Here is a 24,246-nt window from a genome sequence, read left to right on the forward strand (position 1 = left end):
CAGGTTCGATTCTGGTCAAGACAGTGTACCTTGGTTTCGGGCACATCCCTAGTAGGGGGTATGCAGGAGGCGGCTGATCGATGTTTCTAACTCTCTCTCTCCCTTCCTCTCTGTAAAAAAAATCAATAAAATATATTTTTTTAAAAAGTGCCAGGGTAGAGGGGAGGGAGAGACAGCCACTTATTAGGTAAAATATACATTTGGTGATTGACACCCATCCCTACTACCACAGTGCATACTCCCCTTCCACTTCTTTACTTGTCCAGCCCCTAAAGTCATTTGGCTTTCATACCTGGTAAGAGTAAATTCAGGCTTCTCCTAAATTTGCCTTGCAAATATCCAACCTATTACCCAAGAATCTTATCCAACTCAAGATTTTCCCCAAGGACTAAAATGAAATAGAATACATAATGTAAGTGCTTGACACAACATTGGGCAAAGGGTTCAAGAAACATTCACTATTATTATAGAGATCTAGATGTTTTCTTTCTTGAAAAATACACTTTTATTGATATCAGAGAGGAAGGGAGAGGGAGAGATATATAAACATCAGTGCTGAGAGAGAATCATTGATTGGCTGCCTCCTGCACACCCCAACCCATGCCATGTGCCCTGACAGGGAAATCGAACTGTGACCTTCTAGTTCATAGTTGGCGCTCAACCACTGAGCCATGCCAGCCGGGCTAGATGTTTTCTATAAAGCACCAGAATATACAACTGCTGTCAATACATAATTACAGGGATTCGGATTTTGGCTTAATAAACAGTATACCTGTAACAATCCCAAATGGAATGAAATTATGAGCCTGAATGTTCAAATAGAACGAGGACCATCCCTCAGGGGACATCCAAGAAAGAATTCATGCTTTAGGAATCTAACTTTTATGGTCTCTACTCTTAGGACCCAATAACAACATGCACAGCATGATAAACTGTACTTATAATTTACATTTAAAAAATGCAGCTGAAGCCCTAGTTGGTTTGGTTCAGTGGATAGAGCGTTGGCCTGTGGATTAAAGGGTTCCGGGTTCGGTTCTGGTCAAGGGCACGAACCTCAGTCGCAGGCTCGATCCCCAGCCCTGGTCAGGATACCTGAGGGAGGCAATCAATCCATGTGTCTCTCTCGCATTGATGTCTCTTTCCCCACTGCCCCCCCCTTCCACTCTCTCTAAAAATCTATGGAAAAATATCCTCAGGTAAAATAAGTAAGATAAGTAAAAAATGTGGCTGATCTCTGCGGATATGGAAAGATATACAAAACAGAATAGGTAGGGCCTGGTTGGCATGGCTCAGTGGTTGGGCGTCAAACTATGAACCAGAAGGTCACAGTTTAATTCCAGGTCAGGGCACATGCCCTGGTTGTGGGTCGATCCCTGGGTGTGGGATGTGCAGGAGGTAGCCGATTAATGATTCTCTCTCATCATTGATGTTTCTATCTCTCTCCATCTTCCTTCCTCTCTGAAATCAATAAAAATCTATTTTAAAAAATAGGTAGAAAAAAAGAAATTATAAAACTATACAATAGGAGACCATGTGTTGTTGTTTTAAAGGATATACACATACATACTTTGAATGTTTCTGAAAGGGTATATAAGAAACTTATTAGATAACCTTGGAAAATGGGGTGGGGGAGCAAATGTTTACTCACCCCAACCAAATGCTTACTTTCCACTTTATATCCTCCTGTTCCATTCCTCCCTATCCTTAAGAACAGCATCATTACCCTTACAAAAAAGACCTTCTGGTCTGAGCTTTGCTTTGCAAATACTGCCCAGGACAGAGCTTTGAATATTTCCTCACATCTTCACTGCCAAGGCCAAAGAACTTTAATCAGACTACTGGACTCTCCAACCTACCCTCCCATTAACAAAGTATCTAACCTTGGAGGCTGCTTCAGGTCACCCTCTTTGACCCTCATTTCCTGAGTTCTAGTGTTTTCTTCCCATGTGCATTCTGTGGGTGACCTCATGCAGCCCCATAGTTCCTGGATATATTGTCCCAACACTGACTCCCAAATGTCTACCTCCAGCCTAGACTCCCTTCCTGTACTGCAAACCTGTGCATTGCAACTGCCTTGACAACAGCTCCTTTTGAATGTCAAGCAGACATCTAAAACTTCACACACCCAAAGTTGAACTCATCTTCCCCAGTTAAACTTGCTCTACCCTGAGCCCTACAAATCCCAGCTAATAGCACTTCCAGGCCCCTAGCTGCTAATACGCAACCTCAGAGTAAAAGAATGACTGGAAAGCAGGCTGACCTACAATGCCAGTTATCTAAAAATAAAAGTAGTCCTGGGTATTTGGATCTAAGATATCATTTAATCATTAAAATGTTTTCTGAAATATGTTTAAAGTTAACTCATTTTTAAGTGTAGGGTTTAGATTTTGACATTTTGTTTTGAACATAAGTCACTTTTTGCAAGCTAGGAAACAGAATCAAACTAAGGCAGTCTAGTCCCCTAGGGATCCAGGCCAAATCTTGCTATCTTCAGAACAAGGATATCATAAAACAAGCTAACAACAGGGTTATAAACTCTAAAATAACAACCACTTATCTACATTTTTCCTTAGAAAACAGCCAAAAGTCTAGTCCTTAAAGGCATGACATACAGACATCTTAATCTATAAAGGATAAACCCAAATTATATGGTGCCCAACCTAATTGTGAGCCAGATCAGTGCTGGCCAAGGAATGGTGAGCAGAAAAAGTGTTTACATTTTGAAAACTTGCTCTGAGGTTTGAAATTCCTGCTTGCTCTGAATAAGAAAGCAAGTAAAAAGTATTTCAGATGCACCCACACTAATATTTGATTTTGCCAAGGTCTTCCACTAGAACAGGGGGTAAGATACTTATGTATTTTCAAAATAAATTACTTAGTAATAAGAAATTTGACATACTGCATTCTTCCATTTACCACAAGAACAAACTGATAATAAAGACTATTTAAAAGAAATGCTCAACTCTAAAAACAGTGGTGGCAGCAACACTTCCCACTACAGAATAACCTCCCACTTTCTCCAATTAACATTGCTATTCTTCCATGATACACGTTCATGTGGAAAAACTTGTCAGCTTTTGGTCAGGGCCAGGAGATGAAATACAGAGCATGCCCTAGTTAGCTAATTGTAAGCTCTTAGGATGGACTCATAAAACATGGCCATTGTTTTGTTAAGCATCTGCAACCTGCAGAATTCCTTAGCCCTAAGCTATAGTTTCTGCTCAATATCTTAAAGCTGAGCTCAGTCCCATTTGACTCTGCTCCTCAGGGCTGAGGTAGGTGCTAGTCATCAAAGTCTGGAATGTCATCGTAGGAGTAACCCCGGTAGCCTTTGGATGCATAGTAAGCGATGCGCAGGTGGTAAAACCCTGGCAGGAACACCAGGATGCCAATGATCAGAACAGGAACGGCCCGATCTGCCCCCTGGTGGCAAAAGGAGGCAAACGCATTAGTACCACACAAGTTATAAAATTTAAAATAAAATAACACATGATGAGTCCAATCCATAGATCAGCATCTTATACTTTTCAGAGCATTTTCTTTGGATAGTACACTACTTAGCAAAGGTTTTACATCTCTTTTTCTCCTGATTACCAATTGTGGAAAAACTGTAAAATACAAAAAATTACAAAGAAAATAAATTATCCATGCTCTTAAGATATTTTGGCGTATTTTCTTCTGCTCCTTCTTTAAAGTTTTTAGTTATGAACACACCCTGTGCCTTGTTTTTGTCTCTTATAACAAGATATTGCCAAAATATTACTAAAAGCTCTTCATTGTGTGGTAGGGAGGTGACATAGTCAAAGGTACAAAATTCCAGTTATAAAATAAGTCCTGAGCATGGTGATTCCAGTTAAGAATGCTGTACTCTATATCTGAAAGTTGATGAGAGAGTAGATGTTAAAAGTTCTCATCACACACAAAAAACGTATAACTGTGTGGTGATGGATGTTAACTAGACTTATTGTGGTGATCTTTCACAATATATACAAATACTGAATCATTGTATTATACACCTGGAACTAATATAATGGTTTTAAAAAATATATTGGATTTAATAGAAAATATCACACTGTAAACAAGTCCAATGATTTATTAGGCTAACCAGAATGACAGCATGATCATGTGTAAAAGCTAAAAACAAAATGCTGATACCCAACACAGCACTTAGAGGCCTGAGCCCAGCTTGAAAGATCTTCACCAGAAATAGGGGCAGCAGCAGCTTGAAACAGGCACAAAGATAGGAGTAGGAGGCTTAAGAAAATACAAGGAAGGCAGAGCAATAGTCGTATCTTGTGAACAGGGGTGAAGGACAAAGGGACAAAAGGGTTCTATTTCCTGATGTTATGGAAACATCAGAGCAGGCCACATGAACCTGAGAGGGATAGAAGGGCAGGGTATTTTAGGTGGGAAAAGGCAACTTTAGAAGCATTTGTATGCTGTCTTGGCACTCAGCTCCTAGGGAAGCAGAACACGTCCCCTGCTGTGACTTAAATAACTGAGCTGGTTGGCCCATGCCTGATCAACGTGGCTGAATAGCTCATTGAAATCATGCAGTGTCTGTTGCCCCAGTGGGCCTTCCTCCTATTAATGAGTACGTAAAATGGGGAAGCCACAGTGAGGCCTTGGAACAAAACCACAGGGCTCTGGTGGGAAAAGGATTTCCGCCTTCCTCCCTGTGCTGGAGAGCCCTAAGGGAGAGGAGTTTGATGTTGCTGGGTCCCTTGAGGCTCTGAGCTTATCAGCAAAGCCTTCTCTTTAGCCCTACCCTCCCAAATCCTCCCCAATAAGTCCTCAGAGTTCATGGAAAGGCCATCTGAGAGAGAGAAAAAGAAAAAAAACCCCAAAAAATGGAGGAAAGAAAGGGGCAATTTTTTTCCCATGGCACTTACCAGGGAGACTGCCTTCTTATGCTGATTTTAGATAGAGGGTTTGTTCCTTAATCTGGAACAGCGATTCTCAAATAAGGGGCAGGCCTACTCAAGAGGGGCTCTTGAGCCTCTCTTGGGGTTTTGTCCAATATAAGCAGCCCCTGTTCCCCCAAAATGAGAATCTACATATAATGGTAGAAATTCATGACAGGAGTGTTTTGTACATGTGAACTATGTCAAAGGCAGAACAAAAAGCTAAAAATCCCTAGTCTGTGTGGAGCAAAAATCAAAATTATGGAACGATGTTTTTTCAGATTAAGAGTAATGTTTCTCATGCCGAAACCGGTTTGGCTCTGATGTTATGGATAGAGCGTTGGCCTGCGGACTGAAGGGTCCCGGGTTCGATTCCGGTCAAAGGCATGTACCTGGGTTGCGGGCACATCCCCAGTGGGAGATGTGCAGGAGGCAGCTGATCGATGTTTCTGACTCTCTATCTCTCTCCCTTCCTCTCTGTAAAAAATCAATAAAATATATTAAAAAAAAAAAAAAGAGTAATGTTTCTCCCTCTCTCTCTTTTGTTGTTGTTGTTAATCCTCTCCAGAGTATATTTTATTCCACTGATTTTTAGACAGAATGGAATGGAAGGAGGGGGGAGAAAGGGAGAGGGAGAGAGAGAGAAACATTAGTTGTTCCACTTATTTATGCATTCATTGGTTGATTTATTTTTTAAAATCTTTATTGTTAAAAGTATTATATAGATCCTCCTTTTTCCCCCCATAAACCTCTTCCAGCCCACTCCTGTCCCCTCAACCAGGTCCTCACCACCCCATTGTCTGTGTCCACATGTTAAACATATATGCATACATGTTCATTGGTTGATTTCTTCCCACCCACCCTCCCCTGCCTTCCCTCTGAGGTTCAACAGCCATTGGTTGATTTTTTTATGTACCCTGACTAGGGATGAAACCCACAACCTTGGTGTACTGGGATAATGCTCTAACCAGCCGAGATACCCAGCCAGGGCTCTGAGTAAGAATAAGTTACAATTTCCAGAAAGACCTGCCTGTCCCAGTGAGGTACTTGACACTAGGATTAACACAGGCTAATTACTGCATGGTTTCTTTAAAAACTGGCTTTTCTGTTTCTTTCTCTTTGATACTGTACAAGGGGTCCACCAACATGTGGGCCAGGAATCAAACCAGAACCTCCTGGTTCATAGGTCAACGCTCAACCACTGAGTACACCGGCTGGGCCAGGGATCAATCTTAGTATCAACTAGAAATGAGGATAATCATTATGTGCTTCCTAAAGTTCTCTATGCTATATCAATGTTCTCAAAATGTAGTCCTTGGACCACCAGCATTTCCTGGAAGCCTTTTGGAAATGCAAATTCTCACACCCCATTCTAGACTTAACTAGAATTGGAATCTCTGGGAGTGGGAGCAAGAAATCTGTGTTAACAATTCTGCAAGGTAATTATTCAGATTGACACTGAAGTTTGAGAATCACATTCTTTCTAAAGTAAACTAAATCCAAATTGAAATAAGTCCCTAGCCCTGGCAGAATAGCTCAGTTAGTTGGAGAGTCCAAGGCTGTGGGTTCAATTCCCGGTCAGAGCACATACAAGAAGCAACCAATGAGCCCTAGCTGGTTTGGTTCAGTGGATAGTGTGGGCCTGTGGACTGAAGGGTCCCAGGTTCGATTCCGATCAAGGGTATATGTCTGGGTTGTGGACTCGATCCCCAGAAAGGGATGTGCAGGAGGCAGCCAATCAATGATTCTCTCTCGTAATCGATGTTTCTATCTCTCTAGCCCTCTCCTTTCCTCTCTGAAATTAAAAACAAAAAGCAACCAATGAATGCATAACTAAGTAGAACAACAAACTGATGTTTCTCTCTCTCCCTTCCTCTTTCCCTCTAAAGTTAATAAAAATTTAAAAATAATAAACAAACCCCTAACTTTAACCATTTGCAAGAAATATGAAGAATAAAACAAGGTAAATGATAGTAAGACAACACCCCTAGATTTATGTAAAAACTGTTAGAGATACATACTGAAGATGAACACTTAAGAATTTACCAGGAAAATGTAAATCTGGTATTTGGTTTAATAGACAGGAAAAAAAGTTGAGGGGGATAGATGATAGATGAAACAAAACGTTTTTAACTCTTGATGCTGAGTGGTGGACACATGGGGGTCCGATATATTATTCCATCTATTTCTGCTTTGTTTGAAATGTCTGTAATAAAAAGTGGAAAAAAAAAACCAAACAAAAGAAAACAAAAGCTATTACTGATTTTCTTACTTAGTATCTGTATCCTTTTTTATAAAGTAGTCTTTATAAACCATACAAGGTAAAATGGTATTTGTTGCATGTGGATCTCACTTCCACTTTCAATTTTTATAACATGATTAAAAGACACTTTACTGTACTCCTGGGATTTATACTGCATGCTGCAATAAAAGTGAACTGAGGGTGCAGTCCTGAAGTCAGGTGTTCAAACTTAGACTGCATACCAAGTGAACATCTGGTGGCCATATAATAGTTTTAAGCAGCTAAGGACCTAATTAGATATACTTCCTAATTAGATATACTTCTTAAAACCCATATACAGCCATTTTATTGTGACAGTGCTACTACTGCCAAGTCCAATGATAATGCCCAGTTTCAGTTCTTAGCTGTGTTCCTTCTGCAGAGCAATGTGACCATAATCCCTTCGCCTGGTGTGTGTTGAAGAACAAACATAAATTATGGTCAATGCAACTTCAGAACAATTTAGATGCTGTGTTTAAGTGTCTGTATACAGCCCAAGAACCACCAAACATCACTTCAGGTTTCTAAGGTATCGTACTGAAGCTCAACAGGGACTGCAACCAAATCCCAATATAAGAAGGCTCTGATTCATGAGCCAAGAGTTCTCACTTGGTTAGTGGCCCCAAGCCACTACCACACAAGCCTTACTCTTTCTCCCCAGACACAGGGGTCCTCAAACTATGGCCCGCGGGCCACATGCGGCCCGCCAAAAACATTTATCCGGCCCGCCGGGTGTTTTTGCCGCTGCTGCCTATCCTGCTTAGCAGCCGACTCGTCCCGGGCCCGCAGTGCGCATGTGTGGAATGTCTGAGGGACAGTGAACTGGCCCCCTGTTTAAAAAGTTTGAGGACCTCTGGACTAGAATGTAGCACTGCAAAGCTGCAACAGCAGCGTTCTACTCCACTTACAGTCTTTGTCATTCAGGAGTCCTTGATGCCAGGCTTAGTTTTGCTGTCCCAAACTATGAGAGTGGGAAAAGTGCCCAACATCTCAGAAGAAAAATTTGCTGACCTGCCACCACCCTCCTCAGAGGAACTGTGGGAGAAGTTTGCTGTGCTCAAAGGAAGAAACACATGTTTTGTTATCAGAGAACAAAATCTTTATAAAACAAAACAAAACAAAATCCTTTTCTTCTTTCTGCTGTGCTACTAGATTCGAATATAAAACAATAGAGCCCTGGCTCACATTATATAGACCTCATGGCAAATTCCCACAAACCCTTCAGCTTACCCCTTTGCTGATATAGCCCGCCAGCAGGAGGGAGCCTATGATGATGAGAAAGGTGCCAATCAAAAACAGTACTGTAGCAAGCGCAATGGCCTTATATGGAATCTTAGGAGGGCTTTTCTTAAACTGGAAAAGAAACAAAAAAGGACAAGAGCATTATGAAAATACCAGGGCTGATACTTTAAAGCAAGGAGGATAATGAGAACCAATAGGAATGCTTCATGTGTCTTGAAGTAAGTCCTACTGCAGCTCTGGGACAGAAAGGAAAGGGATAGGTAGGAGATGAAGCTCTAGTGACTGCTCTACCAGCAGTCCCAGCAGAATATTATTCTTCCTAGTTCTAGTCTCATTCCACAGACCATAAAAAAACTACTTTCTTACAAAACGAAAGATACTTTATGGTTATTCATTGATTAGATATGTATTAATTAAGTGCTTGGTACATGGAAGGCTGTACTGATCTACAGGGATTCAAGAGTGAACATCTGGAGAAGCTGTGTCAAACAGTAAGTAAAACAGAGTATTTATTAAGCTTGTACCCAGGAGAAGTAAAGAAAATAAGTGATTTCTGGCTTTTAGAGTTAAGTCAGCATAGAGTCCAAGCTTTTTAGAAACAGCTTTTTCTAGAGCATTAGTTGCCTGCCACCACCCACCTCAGAGGAACTGTGGGAGAAGTTGCCTGCCCCACGGAACAAGTAACCTACCTTCACAAGTTCAATTCAAGGTTAAGATTCACAAACAAACTTTCTAAAGTTTGGTTCATGGCTCTATCTGACCTAACTGGCTGGAAACTTCCCAGATATACCAAAAAAAGAAAACAAAACAAAACAAAACACCTCTCTCCTTCAAGTGCAGGTCCAAAAAGAGTACAAAGAATAATTGATTTGTTTATTTTTAAAAGGATGGCTGCCTGCTTCTTCTTCCTTGGCCCTCATTCCACCTAAAATACTCTCCTCTAAGGAGAAATGGGCAAAAGGAGATGGTACGCCATTAAGTATTTTGTAAAAAATCATCAGGGTAGCCCTAACCAGTTTGGCTCAGTGGATAGAGCATCGGCCTGCAAACTGAAGGATCCTGGGTTTGATTCCAGTCAAGGGCATGTACCTTGGTTGCGGGCACATCCCCAGTAGGGGGTGTGGAAGAGGCAGCTGATCGATGTTTCTCTCTCATCGGTGTTTCTAACTCTCTATCCCTCTCCCTTCCTCTCCGTAAAAAAATCAATAAAATATATTTTTTAAAAAATCATCAGGGTAGGGTACAAGCTTAATAAATACTCTGTTTTACTTACCATTTGCCACCAAAAATACCTTTAATAAATTGGATCTCATGGCGTCAGGAAAGAGGAAGGAATTCACAATCTGCTGGCTTTAGCCGTTAGTTTCTCCCTTAAAAGGTGAACTGGCTTTGACTAAAGTATAAACAAACTGATGACATAGCCCTTAACATTTTTTTTCTACTTAACAAAACAGCCGGATTATTTTTCAGATAAACTAAATAAAATTTGCAATTGCTGGGCTTTAGCATTACAACTAAAAATGCTTAAAAAGGAACTGTATTCATATTGGTTTGAAACAGCTCTGCCAAGATCCCTCCTTCTGCAGGCTATGGCTGAAAGGTGCTGGGTTTCTTTCTTGCTGCTCCCTCTAATCCCCAGGGACAGTTAGCAAAAACCTCTACCGTCAGGTCTTCCTGCTAGCTCATCAGAAACAGAGCCAGCCAGTCTCATCAGCTCTCTTGTGCACTTACCTGAAGGTCAATGTAGCCATCATCTGTGCTGGAGAGTCTGGAGTATTTCACTTTACTACTGGGGATTCCAGCAGCCAGGTTAGTACGAGATGGCATCATAACACACTGACACAGCTACAGTCTGAAAACAAGGAACACTGTTAACGTCTGCAAGCAACAACGGTGTTTTATAGCTCATAAATTCAGGCATCTCCGATGCAGTGATTTGGAGTTTTGGGCTGTGATGACATACTAGCAACTGGCAATTTAGGCTCCACTGCTCTTAGAACCTGATCTTCTTTTAACAAAATGAAAATAGCCCCATTATATATCCACTCTGGTTTGTCCTGGTAGAATGAAAGTCAAGACAATGACCAAGAACCAGAACTCATATGTACCTTGCCACCGACATTCCCTTGCCTCCTAATTTTTCCAAAGTCATACAGGGTGGAAGAGTAATGACTTAAGTCCAAGTCTACCTGAAGGTCAATGTAGCCATTATCTATGCTGGATAATCATTTTTTTTTCTATGCTGGCGAATCTTAAGTATTTCACTTTACTATTGGGGATTCCAGTAGCCAGAATGGTACAAGGTAGCATCATTTGGACTTACGCAAAGTCCAAATTTTCAACCATTCTGCTATAGCAGCGGTTCTCAACCTTCTGGCCCTTTAAATACAGTTCCTCATGTTGTGACCCAACCATAAAATTATTTTCGTTGCTACTTTATAACTGTAATGTTGCTACTGTTATGAATTGTAATATAAATATCTGATATGCAGGATGGTCTTAGGCAACCCTGTGAAAGGGTCGTTGGACTGCCAAAGGGGTCGTGACCCACAGGTTGAGAACTGCTGTGCTATAGTATTGTTTGCCTCTTGTCCCTGCTTCAGAAAAAAGCAAGAGGAGCATATACTCAAGTGATTCTCGTATTTGCCAGGGAGGAAGGAGAGAGAGGGTGGGGAATAGATTACACTCATATCTACATTTTGCCTATTTCCCCCTGATGAATATCATGCTGTTAATGAAAATGATTTGTAAAGCTTCTTGTTGTAAATTTGGATAAGCTCCTGGCTATCAGCACTGTACCAGTGGCTTCTGATTTTCCTGCCTCTCTGCCCCACTCAAGCAGTGAAAGTAGTGATTTCATTTTCCAGATTACTTCTATAATTTTAAAAAATCATGGCCATTTAGTCACTTGTTTAAGAGATAGTAGATAAGATTTAAAAACAATGACATTTAGGAACATTTGAGATCTTGCTCCCCAGCCTATGTAGTCAGTTTTAGTTCAAATAAACTCTTACAAAATTAAAAAACAACAAAAAACACACATATTTGAGCCCTGGCCAGCATGGCTCAGTGGTTGGAGTGTCAGCCCAAGAACGGAAGGATCTCAGGTTCAATTCCCAGTCAAGGCAAGGGCACGTGCCTAGGTTGAAGGTTCTATCCCGCCCTGGCCCTGGTGTGGGAGGCAATCAATCCATGTGTCTCTGTCCCATCTGTTTCTCTCCCCCCCCCATCCCCCGCCCCCCATCCCCCACCCCACGCCCCTCCCTTCCACTATCTGTAGAGAATTAATGGAAAAAATATCCTCGGGTGAGGATTAGGAGAAAAAAAGACATTGGAATAAAAAACATTTGTACACTTTTCCTCCATAAAGCCACTGTTAATATATATATATAAAAGAAGTAAATCTACTTTGATCGTGAAGCTATTTGATTTCTTCTAAAAGAGAAAATTAGGTATTTCAATAGGGCAACATAAAAAAATGTGGAGAGCGGCTACAGTGTTTGGACAAGTTCAAGCCTTGGAATGATGAGAGGGCACAGTCCTCTCATTGCCACGTGCAAGTCCCAGCTTGGAGGGCAGGGCCCTCCCAGCACAATTATAGCCAACAGCTATACTTGTAAGCTTGAACCTATGGTCCGAACACGTGGCCCCCGGTGCCTGAATGATGTGGGCTTGATAGAGTTCAGGTGCATGTAATTGAGTAGGATCAAAACCCACGAGAATGTTGTAAACATCTTGACCACACCCTTACTTTGCCTCGTGGAATCCGGCTATAAAATAAAGACTCGGGTTGTAGTCTCTGGCGCTGCTGTCTCTCTCCATCAGAGAGGGCAGCGTTCCACCGAGACCCAGCTTTCTTCTCTTGTCTTTTCTCAATCCTTCACTGCCCCCACTCAGGCTCACCGAACCTGGCTGAGCTGGCACTACACATAAGGCGCCCTGGGGCTGAGTATGCCATGGCCATGGCCATGCCAGCCCGCCACAAAAAAACAAACAAGCAAAGCCTGACCTTCCTCTGTTATGACACTTTATAAATAATCATTATAGTAACGGCAGTAAACAATTACTGGTTAGGTGGCAGGTGCTTTATATGTACTTAATCCCAGATATTAGTGAGTTATGTTAAATGGCCTCCATTTAACCTAAACTAAGCAGCTTTCTAAAGGAAATGGTGCTAAATGCTCATATCCCTTTTTAGTAATTACATGCTGGTGCAGATATCAAGTATTGAAAAGAAAAAGAGTATGCTAACTTATATGCCGCCCTAAAAGGTGTTAAATAACAAAATTCAACTAGTTCGAAGATCTAATTGGCTCTATTACTGAAGTGATGAAACAGGCGCATCCATCCAGCAGCTGAGAGGGAGTGCGGTGAGTTGTACACAATGGAAGGTTTTTATCCGCAGAAAGAGCGGACTCAAACTGCAATGAGGTTTACTTTTGGTTTGATTACATGGCTGCGCAAAAGTTACTCCATTTGGCCTATTGCTGTTGGTTTTTTAAACAAATGGTTAAACTGAATCAAATACTAGGTTTTTAAATGTTGCGATCCGATTACATGGTAATCTAAACTTAACTCTATCAAACTTAAAGTCCAAACTACCTATATGTGGGGGTTTAGGAGGGCATTTAATCACCTCTGATTTGCATTAGTCAAAGTTTATGTGCTCTGCCATTAACTACTCATACACCCGCCACAAGACAAAAAAGCGCAGGCCGTGAGGGAGAGGGGAGAGGAATAAGAATTCTAAGAGGGAAAAGGAAGTACGGGAATCGATGTTTTCAAAGTTCCCAACAGGGATTTTACCAACTCCAACGCAACCCCCCATTCCCTCAGCCCCTCAGTGTTGCAGTCATTTTAAAAGCAACAGCAGTGCCGCACGACGCGCCTGCACACACACTACTTTCCTGCCTGTCTCCGGACCTCGCCAGGAAGAGAAGAACCCACACGAATTCTGACCGAAAACAAACTAAACCGGTTTCTGGACAGAGGCCAGCGGTGCGGACTCGGGGCTGGGCTCAGCGGGGAGCCGCCTCCGCCCCGTCGGGAGCCGGAAGGGCCACCCCTGCGCCCGCCCCGCCGTGCGCACCCCTTACCCGAGCGCCGTGCCCAGTCGTCCGCGCGTCGACTGCCCGCTCACCGTTGGGAACGGAGATGCTCATGACACACTTCACCTAACCGCCACCTGCCCCACCCCGCCCAGACCGGATCAACGCCGGAAATGGCGTACAGGAAGGCGGCGCATCGGAAGTGGCATCACCGGGAGCGACGCCCTCTCAACCCGCTTTCCGGAAACATTTCTACCCCGCGCTAGGCCAGTGGTCGGCAGATCGGGGCTCTCTCGGGCTTGCAGCCCGCCTGGCTGTGAGGCCCTGGACAAGCCAACTGTCTCTCCCGGCCCCTCCGGTAGTGGCGCCCCCCCAGGAGGCGGAGGCCGATCCTGTCGGACCTGAGCTGCCGGGCCAAGTGCCCAGGGCAGCCACCCTTCTCAGGGGGCGAGCTGTAGTCTTGCCAGTCATTACCTAACAACTTCGCTCTGGAGCGGCCCCTCTTTTTTATTACTTAAAATATTACAACGAGTAGGGCATTTCTCTTTTTTCCCCCTTGACCTTCCCCCCAGTGTCTTGTGTCCATTGGTTATGCTTATATGAATGCATACAAGTCCTTTGGTTGATCTCTTAACCCCTCAACCCTCCCCAGCCTTCCTGCTGTAGTTTGACAGTCTGTTTAATGCTGCTCTGCCTCTGTATCTATTTTTAAAAAATATATTTTATTGATCTTTTTACAGAGAGGAAGGGAGAGGGATAGAGAGTTAGGAACATCAATGAGAGAGAAACATCGACCAGCTGCCTCCTGCACACCCCCTACTGGGCATGTGCCCCCAAACAAGGTACATGCCCTTGACCGGAATTGAACCTGGGACCTTTCAGTCCGCAGGCCAACGCTCTATCCACTGAGCCAAACCGGTTAGGGCTCTGTATCTATTTTTGATCATCAGTTTATAATGGTCTTTATTATCAGCGGCCCCACTCTTGTACTTGTCTCCCTCTCCTAGGCCATCAGGCCTTGCCCAGGTAAGAGAGAGGTCTGCCCGCAAGAAACACTTTGCCGCACGTAAAGCTTTTAAATGTCAGCTTTATTAAGGTATAATTTACATAAAAGTACAACTGGATGAGGTTTAACAAATGCAGTCTTGGACCATCACCTGTCTAGATAAACTGTTTTCATCACTCCAAAAACTCCATCAGGCCCCTCTGCTGCCAATCTCCTTCCACCCAGGCAACATAAAGTAATGGTTACCCACTGAATACAGTGAGTTCTGAAGTCCAATCACTAGAACTCAAGTCCAGGTACAACAAAGAAACCAGTTATTTAATCCAAACATAAAATATAAAGGAAAAAGGATTGTAATAAAACAGCTTTCAGTGTGTAGGATGCCAATTTGTGACCTTGTAAGCACAATTACTGGGAACGTTTAAATAGCCTATTTCACAACTGCTGGGCCTTTTCACTTTCTCGGTTGAACCCAACACCATAAGAGATAAGCCAGATAAGTCTCAGATAAAGCTATTTATACTGGAGAAAAAATTTTTTGCAAACATACTCCTTGGGCCCTATCACAGACCTAGTCTCTTCTAAGTCTTGTAAAAGGTTCCCTAGGCTAAAGAAACACTGCCTTGTAACAATACTAGCCTTATAAACCAACATAACTGAGTGCATTAAGTTTCTGAAAAAGTGTTAGTTTTTGCTTACAAAAAAGACAAAATAACGAAACATACAGAATTTGTTCTATTCTCCCATTCATTTCTTGAGCTCAAGTGAGAATACAAAAATAAATGTGACAACTGAATCTTCACAAATATCTTGTCACCTACTGCATTTGGAGTACTTTTTATGGCTATACTAATGTATTTATATCTGGCTGCTCTAGATTGAAAAAAATATATAAAATTTACACAAAAATGGTAGCACTAATTATGAATTCCCTAGGATACTTGCAACAGTCAAGGTTCAAATGAAGGCACTGTCCTGTGATATCTGAAATTCAAACAACTTTTATTTAAATTGAAAAAAACCCCCACAATTATTAAAACTGCATTAATAGTCAAAACCCTTTGTTATAAAAATCCTAACAACTATTTCTATATAAGGCAGAAGTAGTTCTAGGTTAATAAGACCAGATTTGACTTGAGACTATGCTTTCAATTGTAAAGAATGGAAAACAGGTTATTTACAGAAAACATTATCTACATATGTACTCAGGTACAAATTTGGTGACAAAAGAGACTTTTAAAAGCATGTTGAAATCTCAGAAGCAGTTCTCAAAGAGCTTAGTTTTGTTTTCTTGGATTTTAAAACCACTTAAGATCCTTCTTCATCCTCGATCTTGGGAGCCAGATAGTACTTTAAATGTCCCATATCAGCAATTTTATACTCTACAACTGAAAGAAGACAGGAACATGGGTTAATTACCGAGACGTATCATATACATACCTACAAAACAAGATTTAGCCCTCGCCGGTTTGCCCCAGTGGATAGAGTGTCGGCCTGCGGACCAAAGGGTCCCCGGTTCCATTCCCGGTCAGGGCACATGCCCCGGTTGCAGGCTCGATCCCCAGAGGGGGTGGGGGGGGCATGCAGGAGGCAGCCGATCAATGATTCTCTCTCATCATTGATGTTTCTATCTCTCTCCCTCTCAGTTCCTCTCTGAAGTCAATAAAAATATATTTAAAAAACTAAACAAAACAAGATTTAACAAATTATCTTACCAAGGGGTACATCTGCAGACATACTGAGAGTTACTGTAGGAGACAGTGGAGTAGCTTTTGTAAAGAAGTTCAGATATCTCAGTGCAAAAGTTAGCTGGACTGGCTCATTCATCTCTATGGCAACCTAAGGGGAAAAAGCAAATGATTCATCATACTGAAAAAAATGTCAAGAAAGTTACAACCTAGTCATTTATAATATACATAAAAAAAAACTTTTATTGATTACATCGGAGGGTGCTATGAAACTAATTTAGAAAACAGGTTAATAAAGCAAAACAACCAAGTATTAGCTTGTCTTTCTGTATATGAACCAAATCTCAGGTAACCAAATTAGGTGATAAGAGCATTATGGAAGTATCTCTACAAAATAAACCAGCTAATAAATAAAGGAATGAAATGTACTAATATATTACAACTCTGCAAAACATGACTTAATGAATCTAGACAATGACTATTTATAGGTGCTAAAAATCACAAAGGTATTCAGATACCTCATGACTCCTACCAAAAGTACATATCACCATCTATTAAGTATTCTTTGCTCTCCCACCCCTAAAACAAAGAAACCGTGAATATCAAGCCTCAAGAGCTGTAGCTACTAATTTATAGGAAATACAAGGTAGAGGAACATATTAATTGACATAAAGAATGAAACTGGCAAAATCCAGACTCTGCGAAGCTCAATGACAAATGACCTAGTTTCTTCAACAAGTGAAATTGTAATGGAGAGGCAAAAACAAATCGGAAAACCAATGGATTGAAAACAACTGCAATGCAATGTATGTACCTTCTTAAAATTTTGATTCAAGCAGTTCTAACATGACCAAGGAAATAGAAACACAAAATTTCCTTAATATTGAATAATTTTCTTATAGTATGTGGTAAAGTTTAATGTTTATACTCCAAGTAATATTAAAATGTTTACGGATGAACTAATGTTAGAAAATTTTAAAAATCAAAGTTGGAAGGGGAGTGAAATGTAATTTAGGAAACAGAGCAAAGTTGCAATTAGTCCCTACAGTTTTGCTATTTAATAGACTTAATATGTGAAGGTGTATTACCATGATGTGCATTGAAATTATGGTTATAAGCTTATCTAGGTTGTATACATAATATGTTCATTTAGTGTGGGAGTGTTTTTATACAGATTTAAGGATAAATGTGAGCCCTGGCTAGGCAGCTCAGTTGGTTAGAGAACTGTCCTAAGGTTGCAGGTTTAATCCCCGGTCAGGGCACATATAAGAGTCAACCAAGGAACGCACACATAAATGGAACAACAAATCGATGCGCCCCCTCCCTTTAAAAATCAATTAAAAAGAAAAATAAAAGAATAAATCTGAAATAAATTAGTAAAAAACAACCCTTTTATTTTCTTATGGATTGTCAGCTTTACTGTTGGGCATTCAATATTAAAAATAAAGAATGGAATTTACCTTTAAATGGAGTTTACCTTCATTTAATCTGTGGGCTGACTACTCAAGCAAGGGATAAGAAAATACCTAATCTTTACTATAAACTTACAATATGCCAGACACTGTGTTAAGCACTTTGAACGTTACATTTAATCCTAATAATCTTGTGATTAGGCCCTTTAATTGTTCTTGATTTACAGAATTAACTGATGTTCACAGGCTAGCAAGTTTTATTTTAGTACAATTAGCAAATTTTAGTTTATAACACTCTAAGAATCGGAAAAAAAAAACCCCAAACACTTGATTACAAGAAAGCCTTATTTTAAGGACATTTCTTGGTTAAGTGTGGATTATACAGGAGCGCCCAACAGCTAGATTTTTACCCCTAATTAGATCCTGCTGTTGAGGTGTCCTGTGCTGAATTACTTGATAAAATCAGAGTAAACACCTCCAGAAACCTACAGGTTAGACACCTAGCTTCTCAATCCTATTCTTAAGAGTACGTGTGGGTTTGATACACCAACACATTGTTCAGTGATTTATAAGGCAAACACTGAATTTGCATGGGTTCGATTCCGGTCAAGGGCATGTACCTGGGTTGTGGGCACATCCCCAGTAGGAGATGTGCAGGAGGCAGCTGATCGATGTCTCTCTCTCATCGATGTTTCTAACTCTCTATCTCTCTCCCTTCCTCTCTATAAAAAATCAAGGGCCTTCATGAATAGGATTATGTCCTTATAAGAGACACCAGCCCAGCTGGTGTGGTTCAGTGGTTGAGCATCGACCTATGAAACAGGAGGTCATGGTTCGATTCCCAGTCAGGGCACACTTTCCCGGGGTTACAGGCTAGATCCCCAGCAGAAGGTGTGCAGGAGACAGCCAATCAAATGAGTCTCATCATTGATGTTTCTACCTCTCTGAAACAGTAAAAACAAAAGACCCTAGAAAGCTCCCTTGCCCCTTCCACCAGGTGAGAAGGCTGCGGTCTATGAATCAAGAAGCAGGTCCTCACCAGACACCAAAAGGGCCAGCCTCTAAAACTGTGGGAAATAAAATTCCATTGCTTATAAGCAATCCGGTTTATGATATTTGGTTATAGCAGCCCAAACAGACTAACCCAATATTAAGCAGTGTTCTAATTCTCTTCAAAGTATTTTTTTTTCTGTTTACTTTAAAACTACTTACAGCTTCCTCTTCTTTATCGACATTACTTGTTTGTGACAACTTAATATTTCCATTTCCAAGTTCCCCACTGGCAGAGAATTTCACTCCATCTTTTGCACAGGAAATTACAACAGCATCTCCAATATGACTGAGATCTCGGCATATACGCGCAAATTCACCAGAAGGCATCTTTACTACACAGCTATACTCCTGTTCCTATAAAACAAAACAACAAAAAACCCTTAAAGATCAATTACTGGGAATTAAAGATTTGGTAGGTACCATCTAATCAGGATCCAAACAAGAACTCAGAATTACTTTGAAACTTATTGTGACTTAAAGCACTCCAACCACTCAAAAAAGAAATGCAGATCGGAAACAAGTACGTTACAATAATAATTATACTAAGAAAACAAAGTAGAGTTTAAACGTTTTAACAGTAAAGTCCAGGGAAGTAGCGCTTCCCCAAATCACCCTTCAGGGCTAAATCAAGAGGACATTTGAGCCCGACCTGCATGGCTCAGTGGCTGAACGTGGACCTATGAACCAGGAGGTCATGGTTCCATTCCAGGTCAGGGCACATGCCTGGGTTGTGGGCTCAACCCCCAGTGTGGGGCATGCAGGAGGCAGCCGATCAATGATTCTCATAGCTGATATTTTTCTATTTCTCTTTCCTCCCAACTCCTCTCCGAAATCAATAAAAATACATTTTTTTAAAAAAGAGGCATTAGACTATGGCATAAGAACAAAGATGGTGCAAGCGTGACTACTGCTTTCCAGACAAAAGAACTTTAGATATTCCAACACTACTTCTCTCCTTTAATGTTGATAAACTTAATCTAATAAATTTTTGCCCCCTGGTTCTAAAATCTAATCTTAATATGCATTCAGCAACAATGAAGTCAACCAATGATCCATTTTTTAAGAGTACTGTAACTCCACTTTGGAACATGCACCAGCAGATATATAGTTGTTAGGAAGTAGGCTTTAAACTACATTAACATATCTTAGGTAGCTATCATGTACAGTACACTCAATCAGAAACTGATACTCACTGGAATTCCAAGTTGTTCAACATCCAAATCCATTAACTTCATTTCATAGTCTGAAACCTTTTCTTGGTCTACCAAAAGAAAGCAAACATTGTTGAAGAAAAGCATGTAAGCTTCTAACTATGATGAAGTAAATCTTATAAGCCTCAAAAAACATTATTTTAGATTTCTCACAGCTTTGAAAATACTGATGCTGCATTTTAATTTTCTCCAGCATAACTCAGTAGAAGAGTATAACCTACTTGGAGCTTCAAATACTAGTGCCAAGGTGTCCGCATTATCTTCAGCCCTTAGGGTAATGATGTCTTCGTTGCCAGCACATTTTAGTATCTTGGACATGCTAGAACAGAGAAGACACAGGATTTAAAATTGATGTATAAGAACAAGAAAAGGCCTCTTTTTTTCCTTTTTTTTTGGTAATAAAAGACCAGAAATAAGCTATTGTCCCCAAGTAAGGAGACAAGTAATTTATGAGAAATTCAAATCCAAGATTAAATTAAAATTCAAGATTGTTAGCTCCTCTGATTCAAACAGTCCCTCTGTTCAAACTACAAGACAAGTTACTTTCAAGGCTACATTTTTGTATAACCCTCCTCCTTGTTGTTTTTACAACTCAGGGATAGTTAATAGAAAGTCCTCCCTCACTCTTCAAACAAGCCACTTTTGAACTCTTCATAACTCTTGCTCTAAGAATGGTTTGCAGGCTTTGAAGAAATACTGGTAAGATGCCCTAACCGGTTTGGCTCAGTGGATAGAGCGTCGGCCTGCGGACTGAAGGGTCCCAGGTTCGATTCTGGCTAAGGGCATGTACCTTGGTTGCGGGCACATCCCCAGTAGGGGGTGTGCAGGAGGGGCAGCTGATCGATGTTTCTCTCTCATCGATGTTTCTAACTCTCTATCCCTCTCCCTTCCTCTCTGTAAAAAATCAATAAAATATATTTTTAAAAAAATACTGGTAAGACACCTCCCTAAGACATCTGTCTGGATTATCTTCTAAATAACTAACAAACTGCAAGCCCCTTAAGTCTGCTCAATTTCAACCTCCAAACCCCCTCCCTTTCTTGTCACCTAGCAACAGCAGCCATTACCCTTTAAAAGAGCAGCTGCTGTTTATTTCTTGCCCTTGTATTGATTAGCAATACGCCCGCCCTTTTCCTTCTGGAAAAGTAAAATAAACTCTCTACACAGATCTATCTCTTCTTTTAGTTGTGAACTCTTTCACAGCCCGCATCACCCGCCAAGAGCCTAACAAGCCACACCATGTTGATCGTTAGAGGTTAAGCCATCTAACAAGGAGTTACCATTTTTAGCCAAGGGGCTGAGGAACTGGCAAGTTAGGTAAATGTACTACAGGGTGACCTGTAAACCGGTCCAGCCACTTCGGAATGCAATCTGGCAGTTAAATGCGAAAAAGCTCACAGCCTGCCCCCACCAATCTCCACTTTTGAATATAAACGAAAAAGCAGTATATTCTGAATTGCAGATCCTTTTAGTGGCTGAGTAAATTACTGGACCACGACGACCATTAAAAACAATATGCTGCTATTAGAAGACATGGCAGCCCCTCAGTCAGTGGGGGGGGGTGGGGGGGGCCTGTTCCCAACCTCGCTTCTTGACTTTTCATATAAATGAATTAATATGAGAGACCTTGACTGTGCTGTGAAAAGCCAATTTATTAACGCATGCACCTTTATTGAAAAAGCAAAGCAGGCCAATACCTCCGGCTGATGAAGCGCGGACCGGCTCTCAGCTCCTCTGAGGAGCCAGCCAGGCAGGGTCTTTACCCTCCTGTCTATAGGTTTCGAAACTCCTCTGCTGACTATTTGGGCAGAGATGAATTCTCCAGGATCCCTTCACTTTGTTGTGGCCTCCTCAGAATTCACGAGAAGCACCTGGCAGCTGGCTTCTCTGCTTGGGGAATAAAACTGCCCCCCCTCCCCCCCCTTCTCTCATTAGGGAGCTTTTCAACCATTTGCTCTAAGTACCCTTGGCGGGCGAAGAGAATGGCTTATTTACAAGCTGGCTGTAAATTGCCCACCCTGTTTGGTCCTGTTTTAACTTTCCCCATTTTCCCTGCCCTAGAATCCCGCAACAGCACGTAGAGTGGGACAATATTTCTCATAAGGTTTTAAAACTTTAAACACACACATATATATATATATATATATATATATATATATATATATATAAAAGTTGAAAGCCACTGCCCTGGAGAAATTTCTCCTCAAGTTCAAGAGGGTGAGCCCTACAACTTTGTAACAAAAAACCAGAAATAAGCTATGGTCCCTAAGTAAGGAGACAAGTAGGGAACACGATAAAGCGGTCAAAGTCATCCACGACTGGGGGCGGGCTAGAAGGGGGGGGGCAATGGGGAAAAAAAGGAAACATATGTAATACTTTCAACAATAAAGCTCTTAAAAAATAAGTATAAGTCACCCGTGACCATGGTTTCTCAGTCAAGGCCACCGGCACCTAATGCCCAAAAGGGCTCTGGAAGAGCGTCTTCCTAGCAGCCCGGGGAAGCCCGTCCCTTTCCCGCCACCGCCCGCTTTGTGACTCGGGCTGAACGAGCGAGTTCCCGCCTCAGCCAGCGCGGGCTTTCGGAAGCGCGCGCTCCACGGGGTCCCGCCCCCAGGCCCAGCAGGCCAATGCGAGGGCGGGATGGCCCACGCCAGCCAATGAAGGGCCAGCTCAGAGGAGCTCCCGCCAAGAGGGGGAGGGAATGGGAGCGAGGGGACCGAGGCCCGGCTTCCCCACGGCTCCCGGGCTCACCTGGTGAGGTTCACACCCATGGCCAGGTTACGGTCGCAGCGGTACGTGTCGAAGCCCTCAGACCGCAGGGTGAGCTGCACCAAAGAGACGTGGGACGAGTCCATGCTCTGCAGGTTCACGCCGCTCGAGCTGATGTCCCAGCAGGCCTCATTGATGAGGTCCTTAAGCGCCTCCAGCACCTTTTTCAGGATGGAGCCCTGGACCAGGCGCGCTTCGAACATGGTGGCGGAGTCGCAACGACGCGGCTAGAGGCGAAGTGAAGGAGGAGGAGTAGCCGGCCTAGGCTTGACAGAGCGAGCGGGCTGCCGCAGCGATGAGAGCCTGAGACCTAGGACGATCACCAGAACGCTCCGCTCGCAACCGTTTAATACCGCCGGGTCTGCGAGCGTGCACTCTCCGCCTCTGCGTCCCGTGATCGTACGTCACCACGCTGCCCCGCCCACACGTGGGCGGGAGGTTCCAGGGCTAATCGTGTGCCTAGTTCGCGCTAATCCCGCCCCCCTTGGACGTCCATTGGAGGATGAGGAGGGAGGGATAGGAACGCTGCGCCTTCGGGGGCGGGCGGAACGTCGTCTGGTGGGTGGGATTGACAGCCTTTTAGTCACTGCGGAGTCTGAGCGCTGGACAAGTCCGGGCATCACTGAGGCTCAGGCCCGGGATCCCCGCGCTCCGGTTTTGTGTCGCCTCCTCAGCCCCCTGCTTCGGGGATAGAGAGTTGCCAGCCCCGAGAGTGAAAGTGAAACAAATCAAGACCATCGGGAGGGAAAGACGCCCTGGAGCCTGAGGAAAACATTTGCTTTAAGTGTGCACTTTATTTTTGCTGTCTTAGAAGCGCTGTGGTCCTAAAAGTCAAACGATGTGAAGGTGTGCAGTTATGATAACAAAACGACCTCAGCTCCCACCACCTTCTCTTTAACACCCCTCCACGCACACACCGAGCTCGTGTCAATCGTTTCTGTATACAGCTTTCTAAGCTGCTTTTTCTATAAATACACGTTTTAGAAAAACAAAACTGGGTTCATACCGTTAACACTTCTGCAATGTACTTAATAAAGTATATTTAATTTTATGCCACGTACATGTTTTTGTTGTTGTTGTTGCTGTTTTTTATGAATACCTTTTAAAAAGATGGAGTAACACAGGCATACCTCGGAGATAATTGCGGTTCCTTCCATACCACGGCAATGAAGCCGGAAAGGCAGTAAAGAGTGATGTTTTTGCAGGTAGAGGGTTTGCCACACCTGTGGGAGGCAATAAAGCGAATCGCAATAAAACGAAGCTTATCTGTATCTTAGGTTTGCAAACTAATTTACCAATTTCTTGTAATCACAAACACCTTTGGGCACGTAGGTGGTTTTTCAAGATCAACTCCTTGAATTAGCATTGCTGGGTGGAAGAGTATACACAAGTCCGGGCATCACTGAGGCTCAGGCCCGGGATCTCCGAGCTCCGGTTTTGTGTCGCCTCCTCAGCCCCCTGCTTCGGGGATAGAGAGTTGCCAGCCTATTTAGGTCCTTCGCCCATTTTGTAATTGGATTGTTTGTCTTCCTTTTGTTAAGCTGCATGAGTTTCTTATATTTTTTGGATATTAAACCTTTATCAGATGTATCACTGTCAAATATGTTCTCCCATACAGTGGGCTCCCTTTTT

At 42.4% G+C, this 24,246-nt stretch overlaps 2 protein-coding genes across 3 annotated transcripts; both read right to left on the reverse strand.

Moving 5' to 3' along the window:
• Positions 1–1,668: 1,668 nt before the first annotated feature.
• Positions 1,669–13,663, reverse strand: TMEM230 (transmembrane protein 230). Of its 2 annotated transcripts, none has more exons than XM_006096432.3 (4): positions 13,524–13,663; positions 10,159–10,279; positions 8,416–8,538; positions 1,669–3,423 (listed from the first exon to the last, which is right to left on the reverse strand). In XM_006096432.3, the coding sequence occupies exons 2-4, from the start codon at positions 10,255–10,257 to the stop codon at positions 3,283–3,285; spliced, it is 363 nt and encodes a 120-aa protein (XP_006096494.1). In that variant the 5' UTR covers positions 10,258–10,279; positions 13,524–13,663; the 3' UTR covers positions 1,669–3,282. The 2 variants fall into 2 exon arrangements, with proteins under 2 accessions (XP_006096494.1, XP_006096493.1); XM_006096431.3 differs by having other exon boundaries at positions 13,568–13,649.
• An 879-nt stretch (positions 13,664–14,542) lies between these two features.
• PCNA (proliferating cell nuclear antigen) lies at positions 14,543–22,981 on the reverse strand. Its single transcript, XM_006096433.3, has 6 exons — positions 22,597–22,981; positions 20,067–20,164; positions 19,828–19,895; positions 18,794–18,988; positions 16,197–16,320; positions 14,543–15,869 (listed from the first exon to the last, which is right to left on the reverse strand). The coding sequence occupies exons 1-6, from the start codon at positions 22,815–22,817 to the stop codon at positions 15,790–15,792; spliced, it is 786 nt and encodes a 261-aa protein (XP_006096495.1). The 5' UTR covers positions 22,818–22,981; the 3' UTR covers positions 14,543–15,789.
• Positions 22,982–24,246: the final 1,265 nt, after the last annotated feature.

The sequence above is a fragment of the Myotis lucifugus genome, unplaced genomic scaffold (genome assembly GCF_000147115.1).
Source record: "Myotis lucifugus unplaced genomic scaffold, Myoluc2.0 scaffold_178, whole genome shotgun sequence".
Taxonomy (NCBI): Eukaryota; Metazoa; Chordata; class Mammalia; order Chiroptera; family Vespertilionidae; genus Myotis; species Myotis lucifugus.